Here is a 22,159-nt window from a genome sequence, read left to right as displayed (position 1 = left end):
GACCCCAGAAGCAGCATGCCCAGCCCTTCACTTGCTTTGGCAGGATCAGAGCCTATCCAGGAAGCATGTGGAATTTGGAGCTCACTGCCACTGGCGCCAACTCTATCTCATGCACCTTGCCTCCCACTCACCCCTACCGCTTGTCAAACTCTCAGATGCAGGTGGCAGGGAAGGATCAGGGACTTGCTCCCTAGGAAGAGGAGGGGAGCCAAGCTGGGCCAGGGATGATGCCCTTGGCTTGGGTCCCGAGTGCCCTCTCACGAGTGACGCTGTCTCCCATCTACTCTGGTTGGGCACTCCCATCCATGAGCAGCAAGCAGAGACTAGACTCAGCCCCTGGACAGCACCGCCCAACCCCTCGGTAGCCCTGCCATCCTGGCACCTGCCCAAGCTCCATCAGCTCTTGGGCTCCCAGTTACCAATTTAAAAAAAAAAAAAGGCAGGCTGGTTTTCAAAGCTCATTCTGTTAGGATCTCTAGCTCCCTTTGGAAGTTTGAGGGCTAACAGGGATACTCTGCAGAGAGCCCTCATGCAGGGGCTGGTGGGCGGTGATGGGGCAGGGGAAGCTCACCAAAGCTCCTTCCAGGCACGTGGCATAGTTATAGCCCCGTCCCATGACCAGGAGTGACCTCTGTGTGTACAGCTCCAGGGCCAGGTCGTGAATCTTCTCATCTAGCGACAGCACTTCCTTGATCAGCCCTAAATCGCAACAAATAACAGCAGAGGCGATGCCAGTCATACAGATTTCATAGCAAGATTCACACAGAAAAATCATGGCGTGTAAGACAGAGTTTAGGAACTCCCACCACTTGATGCACTTAGCTTTCTCACATTAGTTCCAAAGGATTTTAAATGTATATTACGGGAAATAACTTGGTGATTAGCCAGGATTTTGTTTATGCTCATACTTTCTTAAGCTTGTAAGGTGAGCAGGAAGGTGTTATTTCTAGCTCCATTTTACAGGTGAGGCAACTGAGGCTCAGGGCTGACACCCCCAATTAATGTCCTATGTCCCCACCCAGCCCACCTGCTAGGGACAACACCAGTGTAGGTTGGACCAAAGTTTCCCAAACTTTTTGGTCTGAAGACCTCTTTGCAGTCTTAAAAATGATTATGAATCCATAAGACACTCAGCTTCTGTTGGTTCTATCAGTACTTACCAGATTAGAAACTGAGAAAATTAAAGATATTTTTATTCATTCATTTAAAAATCACAATAACCCCATTATACACTTTTAAAAGTTAGTGAGAGTAATGGTGCTGGTTTATATATTTTTTATTTTTTTTTTTAGATTTTATTTATTTATTTGACAGAGAGAGTAGGCAGAGAGGCAGCAGAGGGAGAGAGAGAGAGAGAAGCAAGAAGGCTCCTTGCTGAGCAGAGAGCCCGATGAGGGGCTCAGTCCCAGGACCCTGAGATCACGACCTGAGCCAAAGGCAGAGGCTTAACCCACTGAGCCACCCAGACAACCCACTGGTTTATATTTTTATAAATCTTTTTAAATGCCTGACTCTGTAATAAAGACATTAGATCCTCACATCTTTTCCCTCATTCAACCTGTTGTGATATGCTCTTTTGGTTGAAGTATAGGAAGAAAATTCAACCTCACAGAGTTTTATAGTTGGAGAAGGAAGAAGCATTTACATTACTTTTTCAGATAATCGTGAATGTGTTTCTCTGATATTATATCAGACTCAAGAAATGGTAATGTCTTTTCTTTTAAATTAATTTATTTAAGTAATCTCTGCACCCAACTTGGGCTTGAACTTGAGTCACTGAGATGAGTCACATGCTCTACTCACTGAGCCATCCAGGTGCCCTAAGAAACAGTAATTTCTTAAAAGAGTAGTTGCCAATGTAGACTCTGAAATCACATCCATAAACATTTCCTACATTGTGACATTAAAATATCAGTCTAGGGCCCCTGGGTGGCTCAGTGGGTTAAGCCTCTGCCTTCGGCTCAGGTCATGGTCTCAGGGTCCTGGTATTGAACCCCACATTGGGCTCTCTGCTCAGCGAGGAACCTGCTTCCCCCCCCCCCTCTCTACCTGCCTCTCTGCCTACTTGTGATCTCTGTCTGTCAAATAAATAAATAAATAAAAATCTAAATCCCAGGGTCCTGGGATCGAGCCCCACATGGGGCTCTCTGCTCAGTGGGTGTCTGCTTCCCTTTCTCTCTGCCTGCCTCTCTGCCTACTTGTGATCTCTCTCTCTGTCAAATAAATTAAAAAAAAACTTTAAAAATAAAATATCGGTCTATCTTGCACTTATCTAAAGGGAGGTTTTACACATGTGTACTTTTGTAACATCACACATTGGCCATTTGGAAAATGTAGGTTCACTGCGTTATGCAAATTTTCTAAAAATGGACACATTTCATCATAAAATGTTTTTTTTAAGAAATGACATGTGTTCAAATCACCACGGCCTGATCAGAGATGCCTTTAAGTGATGGGAAGGGGTTAAGTTCACACTCACCAGCTACAAGATTTCTCAGATCCTGAATTTCACTAGAAAGCCTGAAGTTTATCACTGGCAAGAGATACTGTCAGTTTTTCTTCTTGAAGTGTCAGGCTAACTTTGCTCCGTTTTGAGAAAACGTCTGTCACATACTCAAGTTGCTACTCTAACAATCCCAGGGTGCTTGTCTTGGAAACAACCATCACACTCTCCAGGGTGCTTTATGCACACTTCCCATTTTGTCGAAGAGAACATATAAAATTTTGCAATTTACTAAGATTAATGCATTTTTCTGCATCGTGAAGGACATCTTTGTGAGCCAAGCTTGGTGCATGGCGGGGTGTGCTACGGTGCCAACGGTGGCCACCACTGCCTTTGCAAATGTCCACACAGCAAAAAGGCAAATGTAAATATAATAAATATACAATATATAAAAATATATATACAATAAATATACAAATATAAAAATAAATATATATTATATTTATATAAATAGAAATATAATAAATATATTATATTTATATAAATATAATATACATAATATACATAAATATAATAAATATTTTTATTATAAATAGTGTTTACGGTGAGACTAGCACTAGGACTGCAGACCACATCTTGGGAACTGCTGACTTCAGTACTGAGGGTCAAGTACTGTTTTTACACCATTCGTATCTGGCTTAAAGCGAAGAATTTTCTCATCCATATTTTCAGCCTGTTGAGTTGGCCAGATTCAAATCTTTGGGCTTTGTAAGGTTAGATGGTGATTTTCCTTCACCACCCTTTCTGGGATTTGCCCCTGGCTCCCAGGAAGGACCCAGTCCTTCCCTGTCTCTGGGAGGAACTGCCTCCCAGCCTCATAACCAGCCTGTCTAGGCTTCTCCTTGTCCAGGGGTAAGGTCTGTTTCATTTCACGCTCCCAGTGCTGCACAAAGAACACACACTAGGTCTTTCTGCATCCCTGGAGCACAAATGTCCGAAGGAAAGGCACTCCCAAGACAGCACACAGGGCAGGAAACTCCACTGGGCCCTGATCCCTGTGTGGTGAATGATTGCAGAAACCATGTTCTCCCCAAAGAGTTTGAGATTCTGGGTCATAGACACAGGATATCACAGACTACAACAGATGGGACCTAGCAAAAGAGGGGAGTTGGTGAGACTGAAGGAATAACCTGGGAGAGGAAAAGACTCAAGATCCTTTGTTCCTTCTCAGATATTTGCTGAGCACCTGTCCTGCCTGCACACCAGGCATCCAGCAGTGATGCTGAAGGATAGGGTGGTATACTCGCAGGGCAGGTACATCAGTTGGGAGACAAGCTAGCACATGGGAGAACAGGTCATTTCAGATCATGCCATGTGCTCTAAAGAAAAGCAATGGGCTAACATTTTGTAGCTGGGACAGGGGATTAGGTAGCATGGCCAGGAAGGGTCCCGGGGGGAGACATCTGAACTCAGACTCAAATGATGAGACGCCATCAGCTGTGTGGAGAGCCAGAGGAAGAGGGTTTCTGTAGAGGACAGGGCCAGTACAAAGGGCCTGTGGTGGAAAGACCTTGGCACTGCTGAGCATCAGAAGGTCATGAGGTGGGGTTCCTAGGTGGCTCAGAAGGTTAAGCCTCTGCACTGGGCTCAGGTCATGATCTCAGGGTCCTGGGATCAAGCCCTGCATCAGGCTCTCTGCTCAGTGGGTAGCCTGTTTCCCCCGTCTCTCTCTGCCTACTTGTGATCTTTTTCTCTGTGTCAAATAAATAAATAAAATCTTAAGAAAAATAAAAAAGAAGAAGGTCATGAGGCAGCCCAGGGAGGGAGGGAGGAAGTAGAGTGGAGGTCAGAGGTGTCAGGGGCCCAGTGTGCAGGATTCTAAGGCCTGGTGGGCAGTGTGGACTTTAATCTCAGCCCAGGGGGAGCTTCTGGAGGCACCTAGTGGTAACCAGGAAGTTTTCAGGAGGAAGAACTGATTAACAGCACTGTTAATGAGAGACAGTCATAAGGAAACTTTAGTTCTAGAACATACCAGGTAAAGACCGTAAACCACAAATGATCTCTCGCCTTCTGTTTTGCAGTGAAATTCGGTCTTCGGACATCATCAAACCGAACATCACCAGGGAGATGAACTGACTTGTGTAAGCCTGTGGATAAAATGGTGACTTAGGCAGAGCAGGGGTAAACGTGTGCTTGTGGACCACATGGGAAGAAGCACATCACAGCCCACCCCATCCCCACACACCATGGCCCCCTACCACCCATCCGACCGAGGCCCTCCCCCAGGGCACAGGTGGGAGGTGCTGACCTTGGTACTGGCCACGCCGATCTCCGGCCCGGCGTTGATATGGACACCGCAGTCTGTCTCTCGGGAGATGGAGCTACCCACTGTGTTGGTGACGCCCACAGTCAGGGCCCGGCGGTCCTTACAGTAGCGCAATGCCAGGAGGGTGTCTGCAGTCTCACCTGCCACATGGGTCCCCCCTTTCAGCCATGTGTTCCCAGGACCGTGGCTCTGCCAGCTCAAGCCCCCCGGGCCCCCAACTCATGTACTCTCACTCTTATGCGTGTTCAGGGCCCAGGCACAGCTGGCACGTTCTCAGAAAGGAAAATCCATACTCGGCAATTTTTCCAGTTGATTCTCGGATTCAAGATTTGGCTACTCCTTACGTGGCAAGCACGTTCTCGTCGGTCATGGTTTCACTGAACTCCCATGGCAGCCCCACGTGAGTCATCGTCCCCCTTGAGAACAAGGTCCTCAGAGATGGAGGGAACCAGTACTGCCTTGTTCCCTCAGGTGACAGACAAGCCAACCCGTGTGCACCTGGCTCCCAGTGTCCTTGCTAGGACTTTAAGCTGCCTTATTCAGAACGTGCCGAGATTTAACATTTAAAATGCACACATGCCCTGGAATGGCATTTCTCAAATACAACTTGTTTGAGTTTTTTTTTTTTAAGATTTTATGTATTTATTTGACAGAGAGACAGCCACAGAGGGAACACAAGCAGGAGTAGTGGGAAAAAGAGAAGCATGCTTCCTGCCGAGTGGGGAGCCCAATGCAGGGCTCAATCCCAGGACCCTGAGTTCACGATCTGAGCTGAAGGCAGACGCTTAATGGCTGAGCCACCAGGCGCCCCTCAAATAGATCTTGTTTTAAAGCAGAACACTTCTTCAGCCTGCTAGTTTGAATTCAAAATTACCTTTACAGTAAAGCTACTTAAAAAGGTTCACAAATAAGCCAGCCCAGGAACCCTGTATTTTTAAGTCCTGAAAGCTCGAACTAAAAGAAATATGATCCAGTCATCATAAAATTAAACCCATTGATATCCACGTGGCTACGGCTTTTCGGCTGTACCTGTGTGTCCCCATCTCCTTTTTGTCTTCAGACGTGTCTAGGGCACCGCCCGTCCTCAGCACCAGGGCTATGACGCAGGGAGCCTGATGGCTCTCTCTTCATCAATCCCACTCCCCAGTGGGTTTTTTTTTTTTTTTAATTTAATGAGAAGGGCAGAACAAAACGAAACAAAATCCTTTCTGGGTAGACACGCATTACTTTTCCATTAAATCCGCCTCTTCTCTTTGGCTGACAGCTCCCACCCAATTCATGAAATATTCTGAGCCTCTAACATTGGCATCTGAAAGTCATGGGGCAGCTCCTGGCAGCCAGACGGTGGGTGTGCCCATATTTGTTTTTCTAAGTTTGTCATTGAAATGGAAAGGGTCTTAAAAATTCAAACTGGGGGGACGCCTGGGTGGCTCAGTTGGTTAGGCAGCTGCCTTCGGCTCAGGTCATGATCCCAGGGTCCTGGAATCGAGTCCCACATCGGGCTCCTTGCTCGGCGGGGAGCCTGCTTCTCCCTCTGCCTCTGCCTGCCTCTCTGTCTGCCTGTGCTCACTCACTCTCTCTGTCTCTGACAAATAAATAAATAAATAAAAATCTTTAAAGAAAAAAAATTCAAATTGGGGGCAGAGTTCAAAAACAGGCTATCAGGGCAATGCTGTTAACGTTCATGGTGATAATGACATCGTGGTTATGTGTTTTTTTGTTGTTGTTTTGTTTTGTTTTTGGTTATGTGGTTTTTTTTTTTTCTTTTACCACTTAGAGGTCCATCGTGAGATATTTATGAAACGACGCGATGTCTGGGATTGACTTCAAAATAACCCCGTGGAGGGGACAGGTTCATACGGATCTGGATGGCACAGCTCTGCTGAGCTAATCATTGCCAAGGACGGGCGACTCCTTACGTGAAACTCCACTTTTACAGAGATTTGGAATTTTCCATAATTAAAATGTTTTTTAAAATCCTTCTAAAGGTTGTGGAGAGTCCAAGCATATGGCTATGAATCACCTCCCTGACGCTCTGCCCAGCCTGGCTAAGATGCAGTGAGCCCTACACCTGAGCACTCGCTCTCTCTCCCTCTCTCTCCTCTGCCTCTCCCTGCTGGGCAGCAAGGGAACTGCAAAGCACGCACATAGTCCTTGAAGTGACTCTCAAACCAGCAGAATTTGGAATAACTTTCTCCTCTCTAAATCCACCCTGCATACACCTAAGCACTTAGGTGAGTGGTCCCTTAAGTCCAAACCTATCTTCCTTACCTGACTGGCTGATGAAAAAGCAAACGTCATCCCTGAACACCGGTGTGTTCCTGTCCAGAAAATCGCTCGCAAGTTCAACCATCACAGGGAGCTCCGTCAGCTCCTCCAAAACTTGCCGTGTCTGAAGTCAACAGGAATGGGGACCAAAATCAGTCACAGATGCTACAGAGACACAGGCACCTGGGCTCCTGGGGACGGTTTATGAAGTGGCTGGGTTCAGAAAGCAAGGGAATTCCAGGCATGGCCCGGAGACAGGCTCTTGTGCCAACTCTCAGGCTGGTTCACTGGCACCAGATTTGGGAGGTCAGACACCGTAGCATCTAAGACGCATCTTGTCCTGAGCCACCACTCCCTCCCCAGCACCGTCAAGGACCCAGCACCAGGCACTTACAGCCACAGCTGCGTGGTAACTGGTTCCACAGCCAATCACGATCAGCCGGCGGCATCGCCGAATTTCCTTCAAGTGGTCCTTCAGGCCACCCAGGAGCACTGAGGGGCACACACAGACCATTAATGCGGACCGATCAGGGAGGCGCCCTGGCCCAGGGCACAGACGAGGGATTACCTGTGTTGGTCTCAAAATTCACCCGGCCTCTCATAGTGTTGAAAACAGACTCTGGCTGTTCGAAGATCTCCTTCTGCATAAATGCACTGAAGTTACCTGGTCAGATAGACATCAGCAAAACAGGTCAGTTTTAAGCAACTTGCATGACCACTGCTTAACTTGCAATTGGGGTACAAAGCTGTTAAGCAGTTACTTGGAGATGTGGAGGCCACTGTAGATTCTCAGGGGCCTCCCAGGGACTGTGGCCCCTAATGCTCACAGTGACAAGAGAGAGGGAAGCAGGTCAGATGAGATGACTACCATCAGTTGACATATTGGACCGTGCAGCTGGAAGGAGCAAGGGCTACAAGCAGCAAATGTGTGGCTTCCCTTAGCGAGGCCAGAGGAAAGGAAAACGCCTTGCTTCCAAAAACCAACCTATTTAGGGATGTACAAATGAAGTAAGCCCAGAGAAATAGGCAACTGTCTTTTGAACAAATACTTTCCTAGCTTCTGTATTAAAGGTAAATGTTTTCTGGGGCTCCAGGGTGGCTCAGTTTATTAAGCATCTGCCTTTGGCTCAGGCCGTGATCCTGGGGTCCTGGGATTGAGCCCCACATCAGGCTCCCTGCTTAGCCTGCTTCTCCCTCTCCAGCTTCCCTTGCTCATGTTCTCCCTCCCTCTCAAATAAATAAATAAAACCTTAAAACAAGAAAAGAAAAGAAAAGAAAAGAAAAGAAAAGAAAAGATAAACCTTTCTGCCACCCATGCTTTTCTAGGGCTCTGATCTGAACAGAAGTGGATGATGTCAAAGGGATGATCTGGCCACAGCAGGTTAAGGCCCCTGGCAAGTGCTGCACCTGAAGCTTTGGATGTGTACAGACAGGGTGGGAACATTCTCTGGGATACACACACATGTGATGCCACACATGGCCATGTGCTCTGTCTGCCACGTTCAGCTGAGGATGGGTACCAAGAAGCAAAGAAGACAAGTGAGGAAGGTCAGGGAAGGGCTCTCTGAGGGGCTGATGTTTCAGGGTAGAGAATCAGAAGGAGCCAGTCAGGGGTAATGACCCCCAGGTGAGCAAGCTGTTGGCCGGATGATGTCACCTTGAGGTGGCCTGAGAGGTGGGTGGGGTGTAGTGGGAAAAGGGTAAAGTGAGGTGGGGCCAGTCTGGGCGTGGGGCATTGTGGCTGTGGCAGGAAGTGTGGATTTTCTCCTAAGAACAGTGGGGTGCCACTGGAGGGCTTTAAGCAGCAGGATAAGAAGGTCTGACTCACATTCCTAAATGTTTACTCGGGCTGCCTGGTGGAGAAGGGGGTGTGAGGAGACAGGCTCTTCTTGGAAGGAGGAAGTAATGCTTGTTACTGCAGCCCTCTCGCCCACTGAAGAAATAACATCTGGGGGTCGGAATGTGTCCCAGAGAGTCGGTAAAGAGAGGTGGTGGACGGACTGGTCAGATCAAGCAGGGAGACTTGCTGCCTGGCTCTAGTCAGGAGCTCCCCAATGGCCGCGGCATGCAGGAGGGCTGTGGTACCCATTCAGGGTAAGAGCAGAGTCTCAGGAGCTCCCCCATGGAGCAACCCCTCCTCCCCAAGGCCACTGCACACAGACCCTCAGAGGACACCTGCCTTTCATGATTTGCTGCAGTTCCATCTGCAAGGTCTGGATGGCTCGAGATGGGTCGTCACTGGCCGAACGCTTGACCCGATGAATGGAGAGTTTCCCATCAGCCACAGCGGCGATGTCGTCATCCTCGAGGAAGATGACGCGGTTGGTGTGTTCAATGATGGCACTGGAGCGAGAGAAACGTCACAGATGGCATCTGCGCTCGACCGTGAGGAGATGGCAGTCCCTGCCTCCCAAGTGTGGGTCCACATCACGAGCATCGGAGGGCATTTTAGGAGGGAGAGGGACATCACCTTGTAAACCTTAAATCATACCTCTTTCCCTCCCCCCAGAATTATTGTGAAGCCCGTCCCACACATCCTATCATTTCATCTGTAAACACTGAAGCTTGTTTCTCTAAAAGCGAAGGATCATTTTTAAACTCAGATACCGCGATCACATCTAAAATCAGTAAGTTAAACCTTCATCTCATCAAAAATCCAGTCTGTTCAAATTTCCCCAGTAATCTCATAGATGTCCTTTTAGGACTGCTTTCTTCAAATCAAGATCCAGACAGTGTCACCTTTGGAGAACTGCTTGGCAACCAACACATTATTCTGAATCAGAATGGGAAAGAATGAAACATTTATCTTGCACTTTCAAAATGATCTGGCTCTCAGAATAAGCCACTGTTTATGGAAGCAAGTGTCTCTAGAAGGACTATAGCTGGTAAGGAAGGAATGATGGCATTAGAAGAGTCAATTTGAGAACTCCTAATTATTTTATTTTTATTTTTAAAAAAGATTTTATTTATTTGAGAGACAGAAGGAGTACATGAGCAGGGGGTAGTGACAGAGGAAGAGGGAGAAGCAGGGTCTCTGCTGGGCAGGGAACCTGACATGGGGCTCAATCCAAGGACCCCAAGAAAATGTTCTGAGCTGAAGGCAGACGATTAAGTGACTGAGCCACCCAGGTGCCCTGAACTCCTAATTATTAATCTTTCTGGGCAAGGGCTGTCAATGGCAGCTGAAACCAAGAGGTGAAAAGCAGAGAGCAGCTTTATAATGGATGGGTGACGCCGTCTGACATCTGAACCCTTCAATTGATCTTAACGGCACAAAAAGACAGATGATAATATACACATGCCTCCAGATGAAAGGACACACCACCACCTAGGAAGCAGTTTTGCCAAAAAAGTCAAACCCGAAGGAGATCGAGTTTCTAGACACCGGTGAACGCCAGAGCACAGAAGTACGATGGGCAGGGGAACATGTGAAATGACACCACCAGGACTTCACTCAGCAAAATCCTGATAGCGGGAAAGTCATCAGGACAAGTGACTCGGTTTCTTAACACAGGCGCATGAGCGTGTGTGCGCCTACATAAGGATAAAAGGGTGGTTTGAGGGTAAAGTACAAAATATGTCCACCAATGAAATGTGGGGTCACTGTACTTCCTTTTATAAAAGTTTTGTCTGCATGGAAAATAATAATGATTTTTATCTTGCAAAATGGCAATACAAAGATTCTTTGTAAAAATAAATTGAATTTGGGGTGCCTGAGTGGCTCAGTCGGTTAAGCGTCTGCCTTTGAGTCAGGTCATGATCCCAGGGGTCCTGGGATCGAGCCCCACATCAGGCTCCTTGCTCATTAGGAAGGCTCTCTCTCCCTCTGGCACTCCCCCTGCTTGGGCTCACTCTCTCTCTGTCAAATAAATAAATAAAATCTTAACAGAAAATAAACTGACTTAGAAAAGTTGGTAGGTGAAAAAGAAAAAGTAATCAACGACACAAGCCGTGTTAAAAAAAAAAATGCACAAAGGTGGTGCTTATAGGATTCTGGGAAGGAAAAAACCCTCATCCTACCCAGTGCCACACCCACACGTGTCCCGTGCATGAACTTTGTAACTCCTGATGCAAAGTTGAAGAGAGAAATGATCATGTTCTAAGACCCTGAGAGATGTGTCTCCAGACAGATGATTGGGAAGAAAGACAAGGCAGGATGGAAAGCCACTGTCCCGGAGAAAAACACTTTACACAATATATACCCATTGTGTAAAAAGTCAAAAACACAGAGTGAGAGGGAGAAGATGGCCTGAGCCCATCTCCAAGAGATAAACACTGGTTACATCGCCCTGCCCTCCACGCAGAGTTTAAAACAGGCATCGATGTGTGCATGGACAGCAGTACGTTGAAATAGAATCGTTTTTATTTACGAAATGCATGGTAGCATAATCCCTTATTAACACTATTGACCCAGGATGACCTGGAGGCCAAAGAGATCTTTACATTTCTCTTTAATGATTCTCATACTACAAAAGAATATATATGATAGAAAATTCATGAAAGAAAATGCAAAAATTAGAAAATAAATGGATGTATTTGCTAAAGGGTAAAAATGTTGGTTCACATAATTATCTGGTTTGTTAATGCATATTTCTATAGAGCTCAGACCATAGAGCATGGATGTCTTGGTATCCTGTATTTTCACCAACATTTCCCATGTAACTAATTTTAATGGAATCATAATTCTAAATAGTCTCGTTCCTAAGTGGATATATGGTGATATACATAACCTCTTTACAAACGTGGAGATTTAGGAGATTTTCACCCACACTTCTTAGTATTATAAATATAAGTGTCATGGGAAATATGTTGTTTAAATGTATATTACTTAATAGATACAGAGTTCTTGCATTTTGAAAAGACTAATATTTCTATTTTCCTTTTACATTTTGGGTATTCTTCCATAATATGTTCTTTATAATATTTTATGTTAATATGTTGGCCTCAAATTCATCTGTATTTTTGTTATTATATGCTACATGACGAAATTCCAAATCATCACCCTATTGATATTATTGATCTTAATTAGAATAATGACATTTTTATTATGTCACAATAACATTATTAACACCTTTGGTTTATTTTTCTCATTTTTTTCTCTAGAGAACCATCTAGGATATATGGTATATTACGTAGCCAAACTCTTCTGTAATTGGGATTAAATTGTTTTGAGGGTTTTGGAGGGGTGGTGGGGGTTGGGTGAGCCTGTTGGTGGGTATTAAGGAGGGCATGTATCACATGGAACACTGGGTGTGGTGCATAAACAATGAATCTTGGAACACTGAAAAAAATAAAATTAAATTAAAAAAAAAGAATAAACCATCAATCAATCCATCAATAATAAAATTTAAGGGGGGAAAAAAAAGACTGTTGGCCCAGCAGCTAGATAGACCCAACTTGGAATCCTCATTTCTGCCTCTTAATGAGATCATCCTGACAAAGTACCGCCCCTCCCCCCCACCGCCGGCACTGGGTACTGTGTTGTCCCTAAGGCTCCACCGGGTGCCTTCCTATCTGGGAGGGCGACCCCTCTCATTCTCACTTTGCAACAACAAACTGCTGGCTTTCTGGTCTATGCACCACACCCTGCAGAATCACCTGTCAAGTTCCCCAAACCTAAACAAAGGAATCCTGAGGATTTTAATCATTAGCATCGAATTTAGGGGTTAATTTAAGGAGAGTCAGTGTCTTTAAAAAATGGTTTCTAGGGACACGTGTGTGGGTGGCTCAGTTGTTTAAGCAGCTGCCTTTGGCTCAGGTCATGATCCCAGCATCCTGGGATTGAGTCCCACATCAAGCTCCTTGCTCAGCAGGGAGCCTGCTTTTGCCTCTGCCTGCCATTCTGTCTGCCTGTGCTCACTCTCTCTGACAAATAAATTTAAAAAATCTTTAAAAAAATAGTTTCTAATTATTCAAATACTTTTAAGCCAATTAACTTTTTAAAATAATATTTAGCCTTTTTACCCAGGTAGGGGGGACTCTCTCTATTGAAATCTGTTTTTGTTTCTCCTGGTGAACTTTTATAGTCTTCTCCAAAGGGATTCTGGACAAATTTTGTTAAAATTCGTTTTAAGGGATTAAAAAAAGCTTTTCCAGTTCTGGTAAATAGATGCCTTTTTTTGTTGTTGTTCAGGAAAGTTTTGCTGAGAGTTCACGTGAAGAGGGACAGAAGGAAATTGGGTGGATATGGTCCCACTGCCCTTTGCAGAGGATAGTTTACTGCTGGGAGGTGAGATTTCCACATCTCCATTCTCTGACCAGCCTCTAAGGATTAGTTCTAACAGGCTTTGAGTTGGATTTTAAAAGCATATGGTTCTATTGCCTACGCATAATTATTTCATCTCCTTTGCAGGCATTCATGGCTTTTTTCTTTTCTTTTCTTTTCCTTTTTTTAGAAACATTTAGCATATTTCTTTGAATATAAGGTTAACAGTAATCTTAGGGCCCACAATTATCTGATATACTTCCAAGACACCGAAACTGCAGCAAGCCGTAATTGCAAGATGCCACGGACAGATGCTAAAAATTTGTAAGACGATTGCGTGTCTTAGAATCACCGAAAGAGGGTTAGCTTGTCACTGAATGGTGCTCTAAGGAACACAGTTTGGGAAATGCTGCCTTTCCCCATCCGTATGGAGTACAATGCTGGCTGTGGACAGAACCAGACTTGACAGCCAAGGGCTCTAGGATTCTATGACTCCGTGTGTTCTGGGAGATCTCGTCTGATGTCCTCCATGCTTCCTCCCTGGTGTGGGAAGACCCTCCAGGAGGCTAGTAGGTAGGAGGCACGAGAAGGGGAAGCAGTGGTGGTGTTTATGGCAATTTTCTCCTTCAACGACCGGGAAAGTGTCTCGGTCTTTCCTGAGTATGTTTGTATGTGTGTGTATAAATTTTTTTGCCCTGAAATGAGTATGAAGCAGACTTGTTCGAATTTCAGAATCATTTGCTTTGTCTGTTTTAATGACAACACGGACTTTGAAATCAGTGGGACCAAACCCGTAAGTCTTGGGTCTGTCTTTTATGAGCAGTCACACGCGGGCAGAGGCAGGTGGGACACCTGTCTCCCCTAAAGAGAGCAGCCTTTGAATGATCCCAGACAGCCTGGGCCAGAGAGAGCTCAGTCCAGCGTGCTTAGAGGAAGGGTCCCAGAGATCTGAAATCTGCCATCCTGCCTGCCCGCCTTGCCCTGAGAAGACAGCTGAAATGAGGGGCTGCATTAGGAATGGTGGTATTTAACCCTTCCCGTTTGATTATGTCAGCCCCGGGGAAGAAAGGCCGCATGGCTCAGCTACCTTGCATCAGAAGCGAAGAAGAATTCCACGGCCTTATCGCCAACGGCATGAAGGCAGGTCGAGCTGTCCAGCCTCTTCATCCTCGTTTTGCAGATGTTCTTCACATTCTCAAAATTGCCTGGCGGATGACGGAAAGGATCGCAAGCCCCATTAGACGGCTTTGTTTGAATAACATGAAGCAAGGCTCCAGCTTCCCCTCTGAATATGTGTGGGAGACGTTTGCAATTTTTAGCTCTGGCTGCGTCAGCCAAATCGTGCTGATGATCCCCAAATAGCGCAGAACCGCTGCAAGAGCATTTCAACGGCTGCAAACCAAACTGAACTAAGTCAGCACGCACCCCAGAGTGCGAACGCCTCTACAGGCTGCAGCCGCATGCCGTTCCCCGGACTTGTGCGTGTCTTTGAAAATATCCAGGATAAAGAGCTTTTGCAAAAAACAGCAGCGCTGAGTCTCCGCGGCAGGAAACCCTCTCCAGCCTGGAGCCCCGGGGGCAGGCTGGCCCCAGTGGAGGGAAAACAGGCTGTCTCCGAGGGGGGCTGCCTGCACTGGAGCCCCGTGGCCCTGTTCAAGCCCTTCTCGAAACACTTACGCGTCCTATACAAGATGGGGATCTGTTCCGTGGAGAGTTTGTATTTGCTCCGCACTCCGATGAGCAGGGGGCTGCCTCTCCTGCAGAGACAAGAGGCAGTCAAGGGACTTGTTGCCTTCCCCCAACCCTGGGGAAGGGCTAGATGGCATCTGAGTACTGAGGAGGGTTCCCTGCATCCAGCCGTCCCCCACCCCCTGGGGCAAGTGTCCTGTTGAGATGCCACAGGATAGAGTCCTCCACCCCTGCAAGATACTCCCGGGCTTAGAGCCGGGACCAAAAGGCCAGCAGGAGAATTCCAGCTGGTTTCCATGGTGCCACCCACCTGCCCAGGGAACCCACACCTGGTTAGGTCACAGAGGCTGAGACATTAGTAGGTCCGGGCAGCTGCAGGAACATTCAGTGTCTCCAGCTGGCCTCTATTTGCTGCCATCTCTAAAAAGTGGCATCCCCCACGGCCTAGGATCTGCCCCAAGATTCTCTCCCCACTCCCTGCCTATCCCCTCTCCCAATGCTTTTGCCTGGCTCAGTTGTTCTCCGGCTTTGGGGGCATTATAATGACTGGCTTTGGCTCTGCCCAACTTTGGGGGCCACTGAACATGCCTTCAAGAGGGGGGTCTTGCTGCCCTGAGTGATACTTCATGGGTCACAGTTTCAAACCTCCGACCTGTGGAAAGGTGGACTCCATTGCAAAGGGGACAGTGCCTTGGGGAATTCCTACAGCTGACCTGAGTGAGTACCTAGAACCCAGGTTTCCTTTCCCAGTCCCCCTCTGGCTTCTCCAAGTGAGGGCACAAGATCTGTGGCTTTAAAGAAGGTGCTGTGAGCCCCTTGAGTATTTTGGACCATCTTTTATTATATCTAAAGATATAATGTACCTTTAAAAAATATAAAATATAAAGAGATAGGGGCGCCTGGGTGGCACAGTGGATTAAGCATCTGACTCTGAGTTCTGGCTCAGGTCATGATCTAGGGGTCCTGAGATTGAGCCGCACATGGGCTCTGCGCTCAGCATGGAGTCTGCTTGGGATTCTCTCCCTCTCTCTCTCTGCCCCTCCCCCCACTCCTGCACGTGCACGCACACACTCTCTCTCTAATAAATAAATAAACAAATCTAAAGCAAAGAGGAGACACAATTCTGGGTCCAATGGGGATCCAGCTTAAACAGCCTTTATAATACTGACAATGAGAAGATACTGTGGTTACCTAATTTTCTTGGCAAAAGTCTCTCCCAGATTTTATGTCATAGATTGAGCTCTGTGGTTTCTCCCAGCCTTGCCACCAAGAATGCTCCCAAGACATCCCAAAGATTGCTTGGGGGTTACAGAGCCACTAGCTGAAGCCAATTTAGAAACATACATTCTTCACGCTGCCACCTTCTCCGTTCATTTAAAATGGCAATACCAGGATAACACCAGATTTCTAAATTTGATAGGGATCCAGGGGTCTCTTACAATTCTACGACTGAAGGAGGTAACTGCTGTCCATTAGGTCCTAGCCTAGAAAGAAACTGAATCATGGTACTTTCACATCACTTCTGGCCTAGGAGTCAGTGTGAGACAGCCTTGTCTCGTCACTGGGCATCTCCCAGGGCCACTGGCGCATTCCTGATGTCTTCTCGGAACCTTCAGAGTGAAGCCTGCAGCCCACAGTGCACCTGGGGCACTGCAGAGCTGGGCCTCTGCCAATATCCTCACTCTCCACCAGCCCTTGAAGTTCAAGGGGCACCGTGCTCGTGACCTTGCTCCAGGCTGTCTCCCATGCCTGGCACACAGCAGGTGTCTGCAATTACACAATGGAACAGCAGAAAGTACCACCACTGCCCCCCACCTCCCGACTTCCTGGCCTGCCTACAGATCCCTGCAGCACTGAGCTCACTCAGGGACCCTTGCTTTTTCGCTCACCTGGCTCCTTCTGCCGGACTCCCCTAGGCTGACACCTGCCCTCATGGCATTGTCCTCCAAATTCCCCAACATAGAGCACCAAGACATTCTGCCCTACTCTGTTCTCTTGCACAGATGTCTAGTCCTTAAGGGCAGGACCAGATTGGGTGTCACTAGGTCCCCAGAACCCAGTGTAGAGTAAATGCTCAAAGAATATTAGTTGGATGGATGGAGGGAGGGATGTGCAGATGGACAGATAGATGTGTGGATGGATGGTCAGACTGATGGTCTGGTGGATAATTAACTCATCTGAATATAAAAAACAGGACAACACTCACACCCTCACTTGAATGAATGCACACAGTGCTGGGGTCCTTGGGCCCTAACAGGGGGCCACAAGGGCTGACCCAGGCCCTCTCGGCTGATTTCTAGAACACCCATGCTGTGAAGGTGATGAACCTCTAGCTCAGGGCTTTCAAGGCCTTGGCAACAATTAATGTTCCTTTGTTCCTAGTTTCATGCTCATAATTTTGCTTACATTTTCTTGGTGTGTGTGTGTGTGTGTGTGTTTAAGATTTTATTTATTTATTTGCCAGACTGAGAGAGACAGAGCACAAGCAGGGGGAACAGCAGGGTGGGATTCGATTCCAGGACCCTGGGATTATGACCTGAGCCGAAGGCAGATACTTAACCTCACAGGGTCCCCATTGCATACATTTTCTTTTTTCTTTCTTTCTTTTTTTTTTTTAAGGTTTTATTTATTTATTTGACAGAGATCACAAGTAGGCAGAGAGGCAGGTGGAGAGAGGGGGAAGCAGGCTCCCCGCTGAGCAGAGACCCCCGATGTGGGGCTCGATCCTAGGACCCTGAGATCATGACCCAATCTGAAGGCAGAGGCTTAACTCACTGAGCCACCCAGGTGCCCCACACTGCATACATCTTCTAAAGAGAACCTCGAGTACTGGCCTGGAACGTGGATCTGCCCCTCGCTACATACAATTTTACTTTTACTTTAAATTTGTTGTCAACTTCTGAAAATCTAGAGCTTCCAAATAAAAATCCAACTTTCTGGTTTCTTTTGTAATAATCAGAAGCTGTGACCACAGAGCTGGTGGGGATACCCAAGCCACAGCTGTCCCTTAGAGACTGCCTTCCGGTTTGTCAGACGCCCCACTTCTCCCCTGGGCAGCAAGCTAAGCAACTGTGCGTTATTTATTTATTCTTGAAATGTCACTCTGTTGAGCCTCACCTGGTGGCAACGGCTTCTCCCGGGTAGTGGATGCTCTTGAAAACCAACGCAAAGGCCCCTTCCTGTGAACACAGCAAACTAGAGTGAGGAACGACACGCTCTAGCCCACACGCTCTGGCCCACTGCCCCAGACAAGGGCCACTCCTCCTGCTGCGTGGGTCCTGGGGTCACTCCCTCAGGGGGCTGAGGGCAGGACAGTTCGTGCAGCATGATGGCAGGAGGAGAAAGGGAAAACAGCAGGTACCATGCTGAGAAACCAAAGCCCTCTGTACCTTAACTTTTAAAAAAAAATTTAAGCTTTTATTTTTTAAGATTTTATTTATTTGTTTGAGAGAGAGAGAGAGAGACAGAGACAGAGACAGAGCATAAGCAGGGAGCGTGGCAGGCAGTGGGAGAGGAGCAGGGAGCCGGGTGCAGGGCTCGATCCCAGGACTCAGGGATCATGACCTGAGCCGAATGAAGGACAGAGAGCCATCCCACAGAACCATCCAAGCGCCCCTGTGCTTTTTTAGCTTCTTACGTCAAGCATACCAGAATAGGTCTGGTTCTCTTAACTCACCAACTGCTGAATGACTCTTTCGACCAGTGTTGAAAATGTAATGTCCTCAGTTTCTCTGTTGTCAAACACATACTTAATTAGCTTGGCGATGGTCTCGGTATCTGTTTCTGACTCAAACTCGTACCCTTTGCTTTCCTGGAATATTTCGTGGGACAGAGTGTCAGATAACCGGCATTGCGCAACACCACTCCCTCTCCTCCCTTATGACCCACCCTGGCAGCGACTTCAGATAAGAACAAGGAAAACGGGGATCGGAAATGTCTGCCAGAAGCACAGAGCTCAGCACAGCTGAGTCATTCCAGTTATTCCCTGAGATCATCCTGCCTCAGAAGCCTGTCTCTGCCCTTAATCTGGACATTGCAAAAAAACAGTAGGCCAAATGATCAAAGATGTTGAGTCAAATCCACCCACATCCCAGCCCACACCACAACCTCTTCATACGATAAACACTCGCCGTCTGTCTTTCCACCCCACATTCCATTTGGTGTATGAGTTGATGTGTTATGTCAACACTTTATGAAAGTGCAGACACCTTAATAAAAAGAAGTTCGTGTTCTTTGGCTTATGGGAATCTGCAATACACTGGAGGTACGTGCAAAGGCCCAGTTATCTTCTCCAGCAAGACATGGGGAGCTCGGCCGAACCGGGACGACATTTATTTAACGCTCACATGTGACTGAGAGCGGGTCTCACTCAGCTCCTGCCTCTGTTTCCAGCGGGAAATGAGCTGGTTGGAAAGTTCTCAGGGAAGACCACTTAACTTCCACGTCAACCCAGGGGAAGGATCTTACCAGAAACTTCCTCAGGTCTTTGTAATTTGTGATGATCCCGTTATGGATGACTACGAATTCTGGAAGAGAAGGATGGCGAAGACAGAAATGCTATGAGAAAGTGACGTTCAAGCCAGAAATGAAGGACAGTGGTCTGACAGCTTGAAACTCGGCAGCTCAGCTACCACCAGGTCCGCTGTGTAGCAAACATCACTGAGGCTGATGAGAGCTGATGACTACCATCTACCACCACCTCAGTTCAACCCCGAGGAAATGCACAGTTCTCTTCGGGTAAAGAGCACATACCTGCCTGACCTCGCACAGGGCTCTGACCTGTGGCCTACAGCATCCTCAAACACACTTTGGTATTTAGGTAAAATGGGGCAGGATGAAGTCTTCGGAATCTAGAAACTAGCCCAGGCAGTCCCAACCTGCTTTAGGCTCAATGAGGCCACAAGTTGGCAGTCCACATGCGTGCTTTGTTTGACCCACACTGCATTGTAACAAGATTTAAGTTTAAAAATTTTGAACTTTCACTTAAAAATCCTGATTTTTCTCAGGGCACCTGGGTGGCTCATTGGGTTAAGTATCTGCCTTCGGCTCAGGTCATGATCCCAGGATCCTGGGATCAAGCCCCCATCAGGCTCCCTGCTCAGCAGGGTGTCTGCATCTCTCCCTGCCCCTTCCTACCGTGCATTCAGGCTCTCTCTCTTGCTACTGAAGAAATAAAACCTGTTTTTTAAAAACCCTAGGGGAACGCAGGTAGCTCAGTGGGTTCAGTGTCTGCCTTCAGCTCAGATCATGATCCTGGAGTCCCGGGATCAAGCCCTGCTTCGGGCTTCCTGCTCAGTGGGGAGTCTGCTTCTCTCTCTCCCCCTGCTGCTCCCCCACTCATCCTCTCTCTCCCACTCTCAGATAAATAATATCTTTAAATTAAATTAAATTATAAATCCCGATTTCTCACGGGAGGAAAAATCTGGCATCCTTGGGCTCACCCACATTCCTGTGTGGCCATGAGCACTTCTCTCCGCGGGATCTGCCTGTTGTGGCTTCTCCCACCTCCCCAAGCACCAGCAGCAAACCCTGCTCATGTCCAGCTACTCCCTGAATGGGGGACCCCCTGGTCAACGCTGGGAAAGTGAGGGATACATCTGCTTAGTCACCACTGCATTTTCTCAATCCATGGCTGACGAGTAACTTGAAGGTCTAAAACCAGCCTGAGATTTTTTTGTTTCTGGTTAAGTAACCCCCATTCATCCTGAGCCCAGAGGAGAGGAAGACCCTTTATTGATCTTAAGATTTACTATCCTTCAGTGAAACTTTGGGTCTTCAGGGTTTTTTTTTTTTCAGTACAGTATAGTCCTTTACTCTTTTTCATTATTTTTATCATTTCCTCCCTACTTTTTTTTTTTTTAACAAGCTATTGTTTACTTTGGGGAGTTCACACAAAAACTGGGAGGACTCGGATAGAAAAGCCATTTTGGCAAATGCACTAGGTACAGCTGAATTCTATTACAGCCTTATGTTTTTGTTTTCCTTTTGTTTTGTTTTGTTTTTTACTTTATTTGTTCTGTTCTCTTCTTGAGGACACCCATAATGCACCTGTTGGATCTCTCTTAACTGTGTCCGTATCCATCCACTTCTTATTTTTCCTACTGACTCCAACACGGTGTCTTCAGTCTACTTTCCGAACTCTGTCCCATTTTTTTCATTTCAGTCGATTGTCTCAACTTCTCATTGGTAGTTTGTTTCCCAGAATCTGTGTTTTCTTTGTGAGAACTCTGTAATTTTCTTGTATAATGCTGTTGCTAGCTATAAGCTTTTCTTCAAAATACGCTCTTCAGTCATCCCTGATGAGTTGCTAAAGAAATTCTACGAATCTTTGCTTATTTCTCATGTCGTTTGCAATTACTCATCCTGAGTCAGGGCAGGCATTTTCCAGTTTGGGTGTGGGGGGCGGGATCTGCTTGGAGCCTCCCTGCTTCAGGGGGACACAGAGTCATCGTCTACACTGAAGTGGGGGTTCACCTTATCACCTGGGGTGACATCTCAGCATACATGGTCTGGGGATCAGCGTCTGTATCTGGCTTGGGATTTGGCGGATGCACTTTCTAGATCCTCATGACCTCTGCTGTCTGCTGTCTGCTTCCTGGATGTAGGGCACCTGCCCCAGCACAGGGATGGTTCAGGGCATGGAACAGATCCAAGGGTCAATCCCTAGCAAAAACTCACTACCCACGACCCCAGCTGTTCTGCCGAGCAGGGCACTTGGGGCTCAGCCTTCCGAATTGGGCAGGATGAATCACTGTTCCCAGGGGTAAAGGCCACTGAGTTGGGAGGCGTCAGAGTCTCTCCTGCGCCCCAAACTCTATGACGATAAACGGCAGTGAGGCTTGCCATGTGCGTAGCTAAGTGCCTACCCATTAGCACTCAGAGCCTCAAAGACTCTGACGTCTCTGATTTCTATTCTAATATGGGGCTTGGCGAGGACTTGCATGATGCCAGGAGATGTCTTCAGGTGGGGGTCCCAGCTGACACCAGGGAGCATTCTCTCCTGGATACCCTCCCCCATCGTGCCCAGGTGTGGGTCAGTGGGGGCTTCTGGCTTGACCAGGTCTAACCTAGAAAGGAGACCCACTGGGATTTCCAGACCTACCAGGACATCCCCCATGAGAGGGACTGGGGGGCATTAAGAACGATGGCATGCAGAACTTTCCAGGGGGGCCCAGGCATAGGATGTGGATCCATGAGCTGGGGCTGCCCCAAGGGGGTGGCTGGGAGA

At 47.2% G+C, this 22,159-nt stretch overlaps 1 protein-coding gene across 1 annotated transcript in view; it reads right to left on the bottom strand.

Moving 5' to 3' along the window:
* GFPT2 (glutamine-fructose-6-phosphate transaminase 2) overlaps positions 1 to 22,159 on the bottom strand; it is a 42,399-nt gene that overhangs the window by 4,344 nt on the left and 15,896 nt on the right. Inside the window, exons 5-16 of the mRNA XM_044262398.1 lie at positions 19,399 to 19,457; positions 18,608 to 18,742; positions 18,049 to 18,110; positions 14,920 to 14,999; positions 14,330 to 14,447; positions 9,217 to 9,380; positions 7,606 to 7,701; positions 7,432 to 7,529; positions 7,041 to 7,161; positions 4,752 to 4,909; positions 4,476 to 4,590; positions 572 to 699 (exon numbers count right to left, since the gene is read on the bottom strand). Coding sequence (XP_044118333.1) covers positions 572 to 699; positions 4,476 to 4,590; positions 4,752 to 4,909; positions 7,041 to 7,161; positions 7,432 to 7,529; positions 7,606 to 7,701; positions 9,217 to 9,380; positions 14,330 to 14,447; positions 14,920 to 14,999; positions 18,049 to 18,110; positions 18,608 to 18,742; positions 19,399 to 19,457 — 1,334 coding nt within the window. The remainder of the gene's footprint in view (positions 1 to 571; positions 700 to 4,475; positions 4,591 to 4,751; positions 4,910 to 7,040; positions 7,162 to 7,431; positions 7,530 to 7,605; positions 7,702 to 9,216; positions 9,381 to 14,329; positions 14,448 to 14,919; positions 15,000 to 18,048; positions 18,111 to 18,607; positions 18,743 to 19,398; positions 19,458 to 22,159) is intronic.

The sequence above is a fragment of the Neovison vison genome, chromosome 1 (genome assembly GCF_020171115.1).
Source record: "Neovison vison isolate M4711 chromosome 1, ASM_NN_V1, whole genome shotgun sequence".
Taxonomy (NCBI): Eukaryota; Metazoa; Chordata; class Mammalia; order Carnivora; family Mustelidae; genus Neogale; species Neogale vison.
This window is presented reverse-complemented; position numbering and strand designations above follow the sequence as displayed.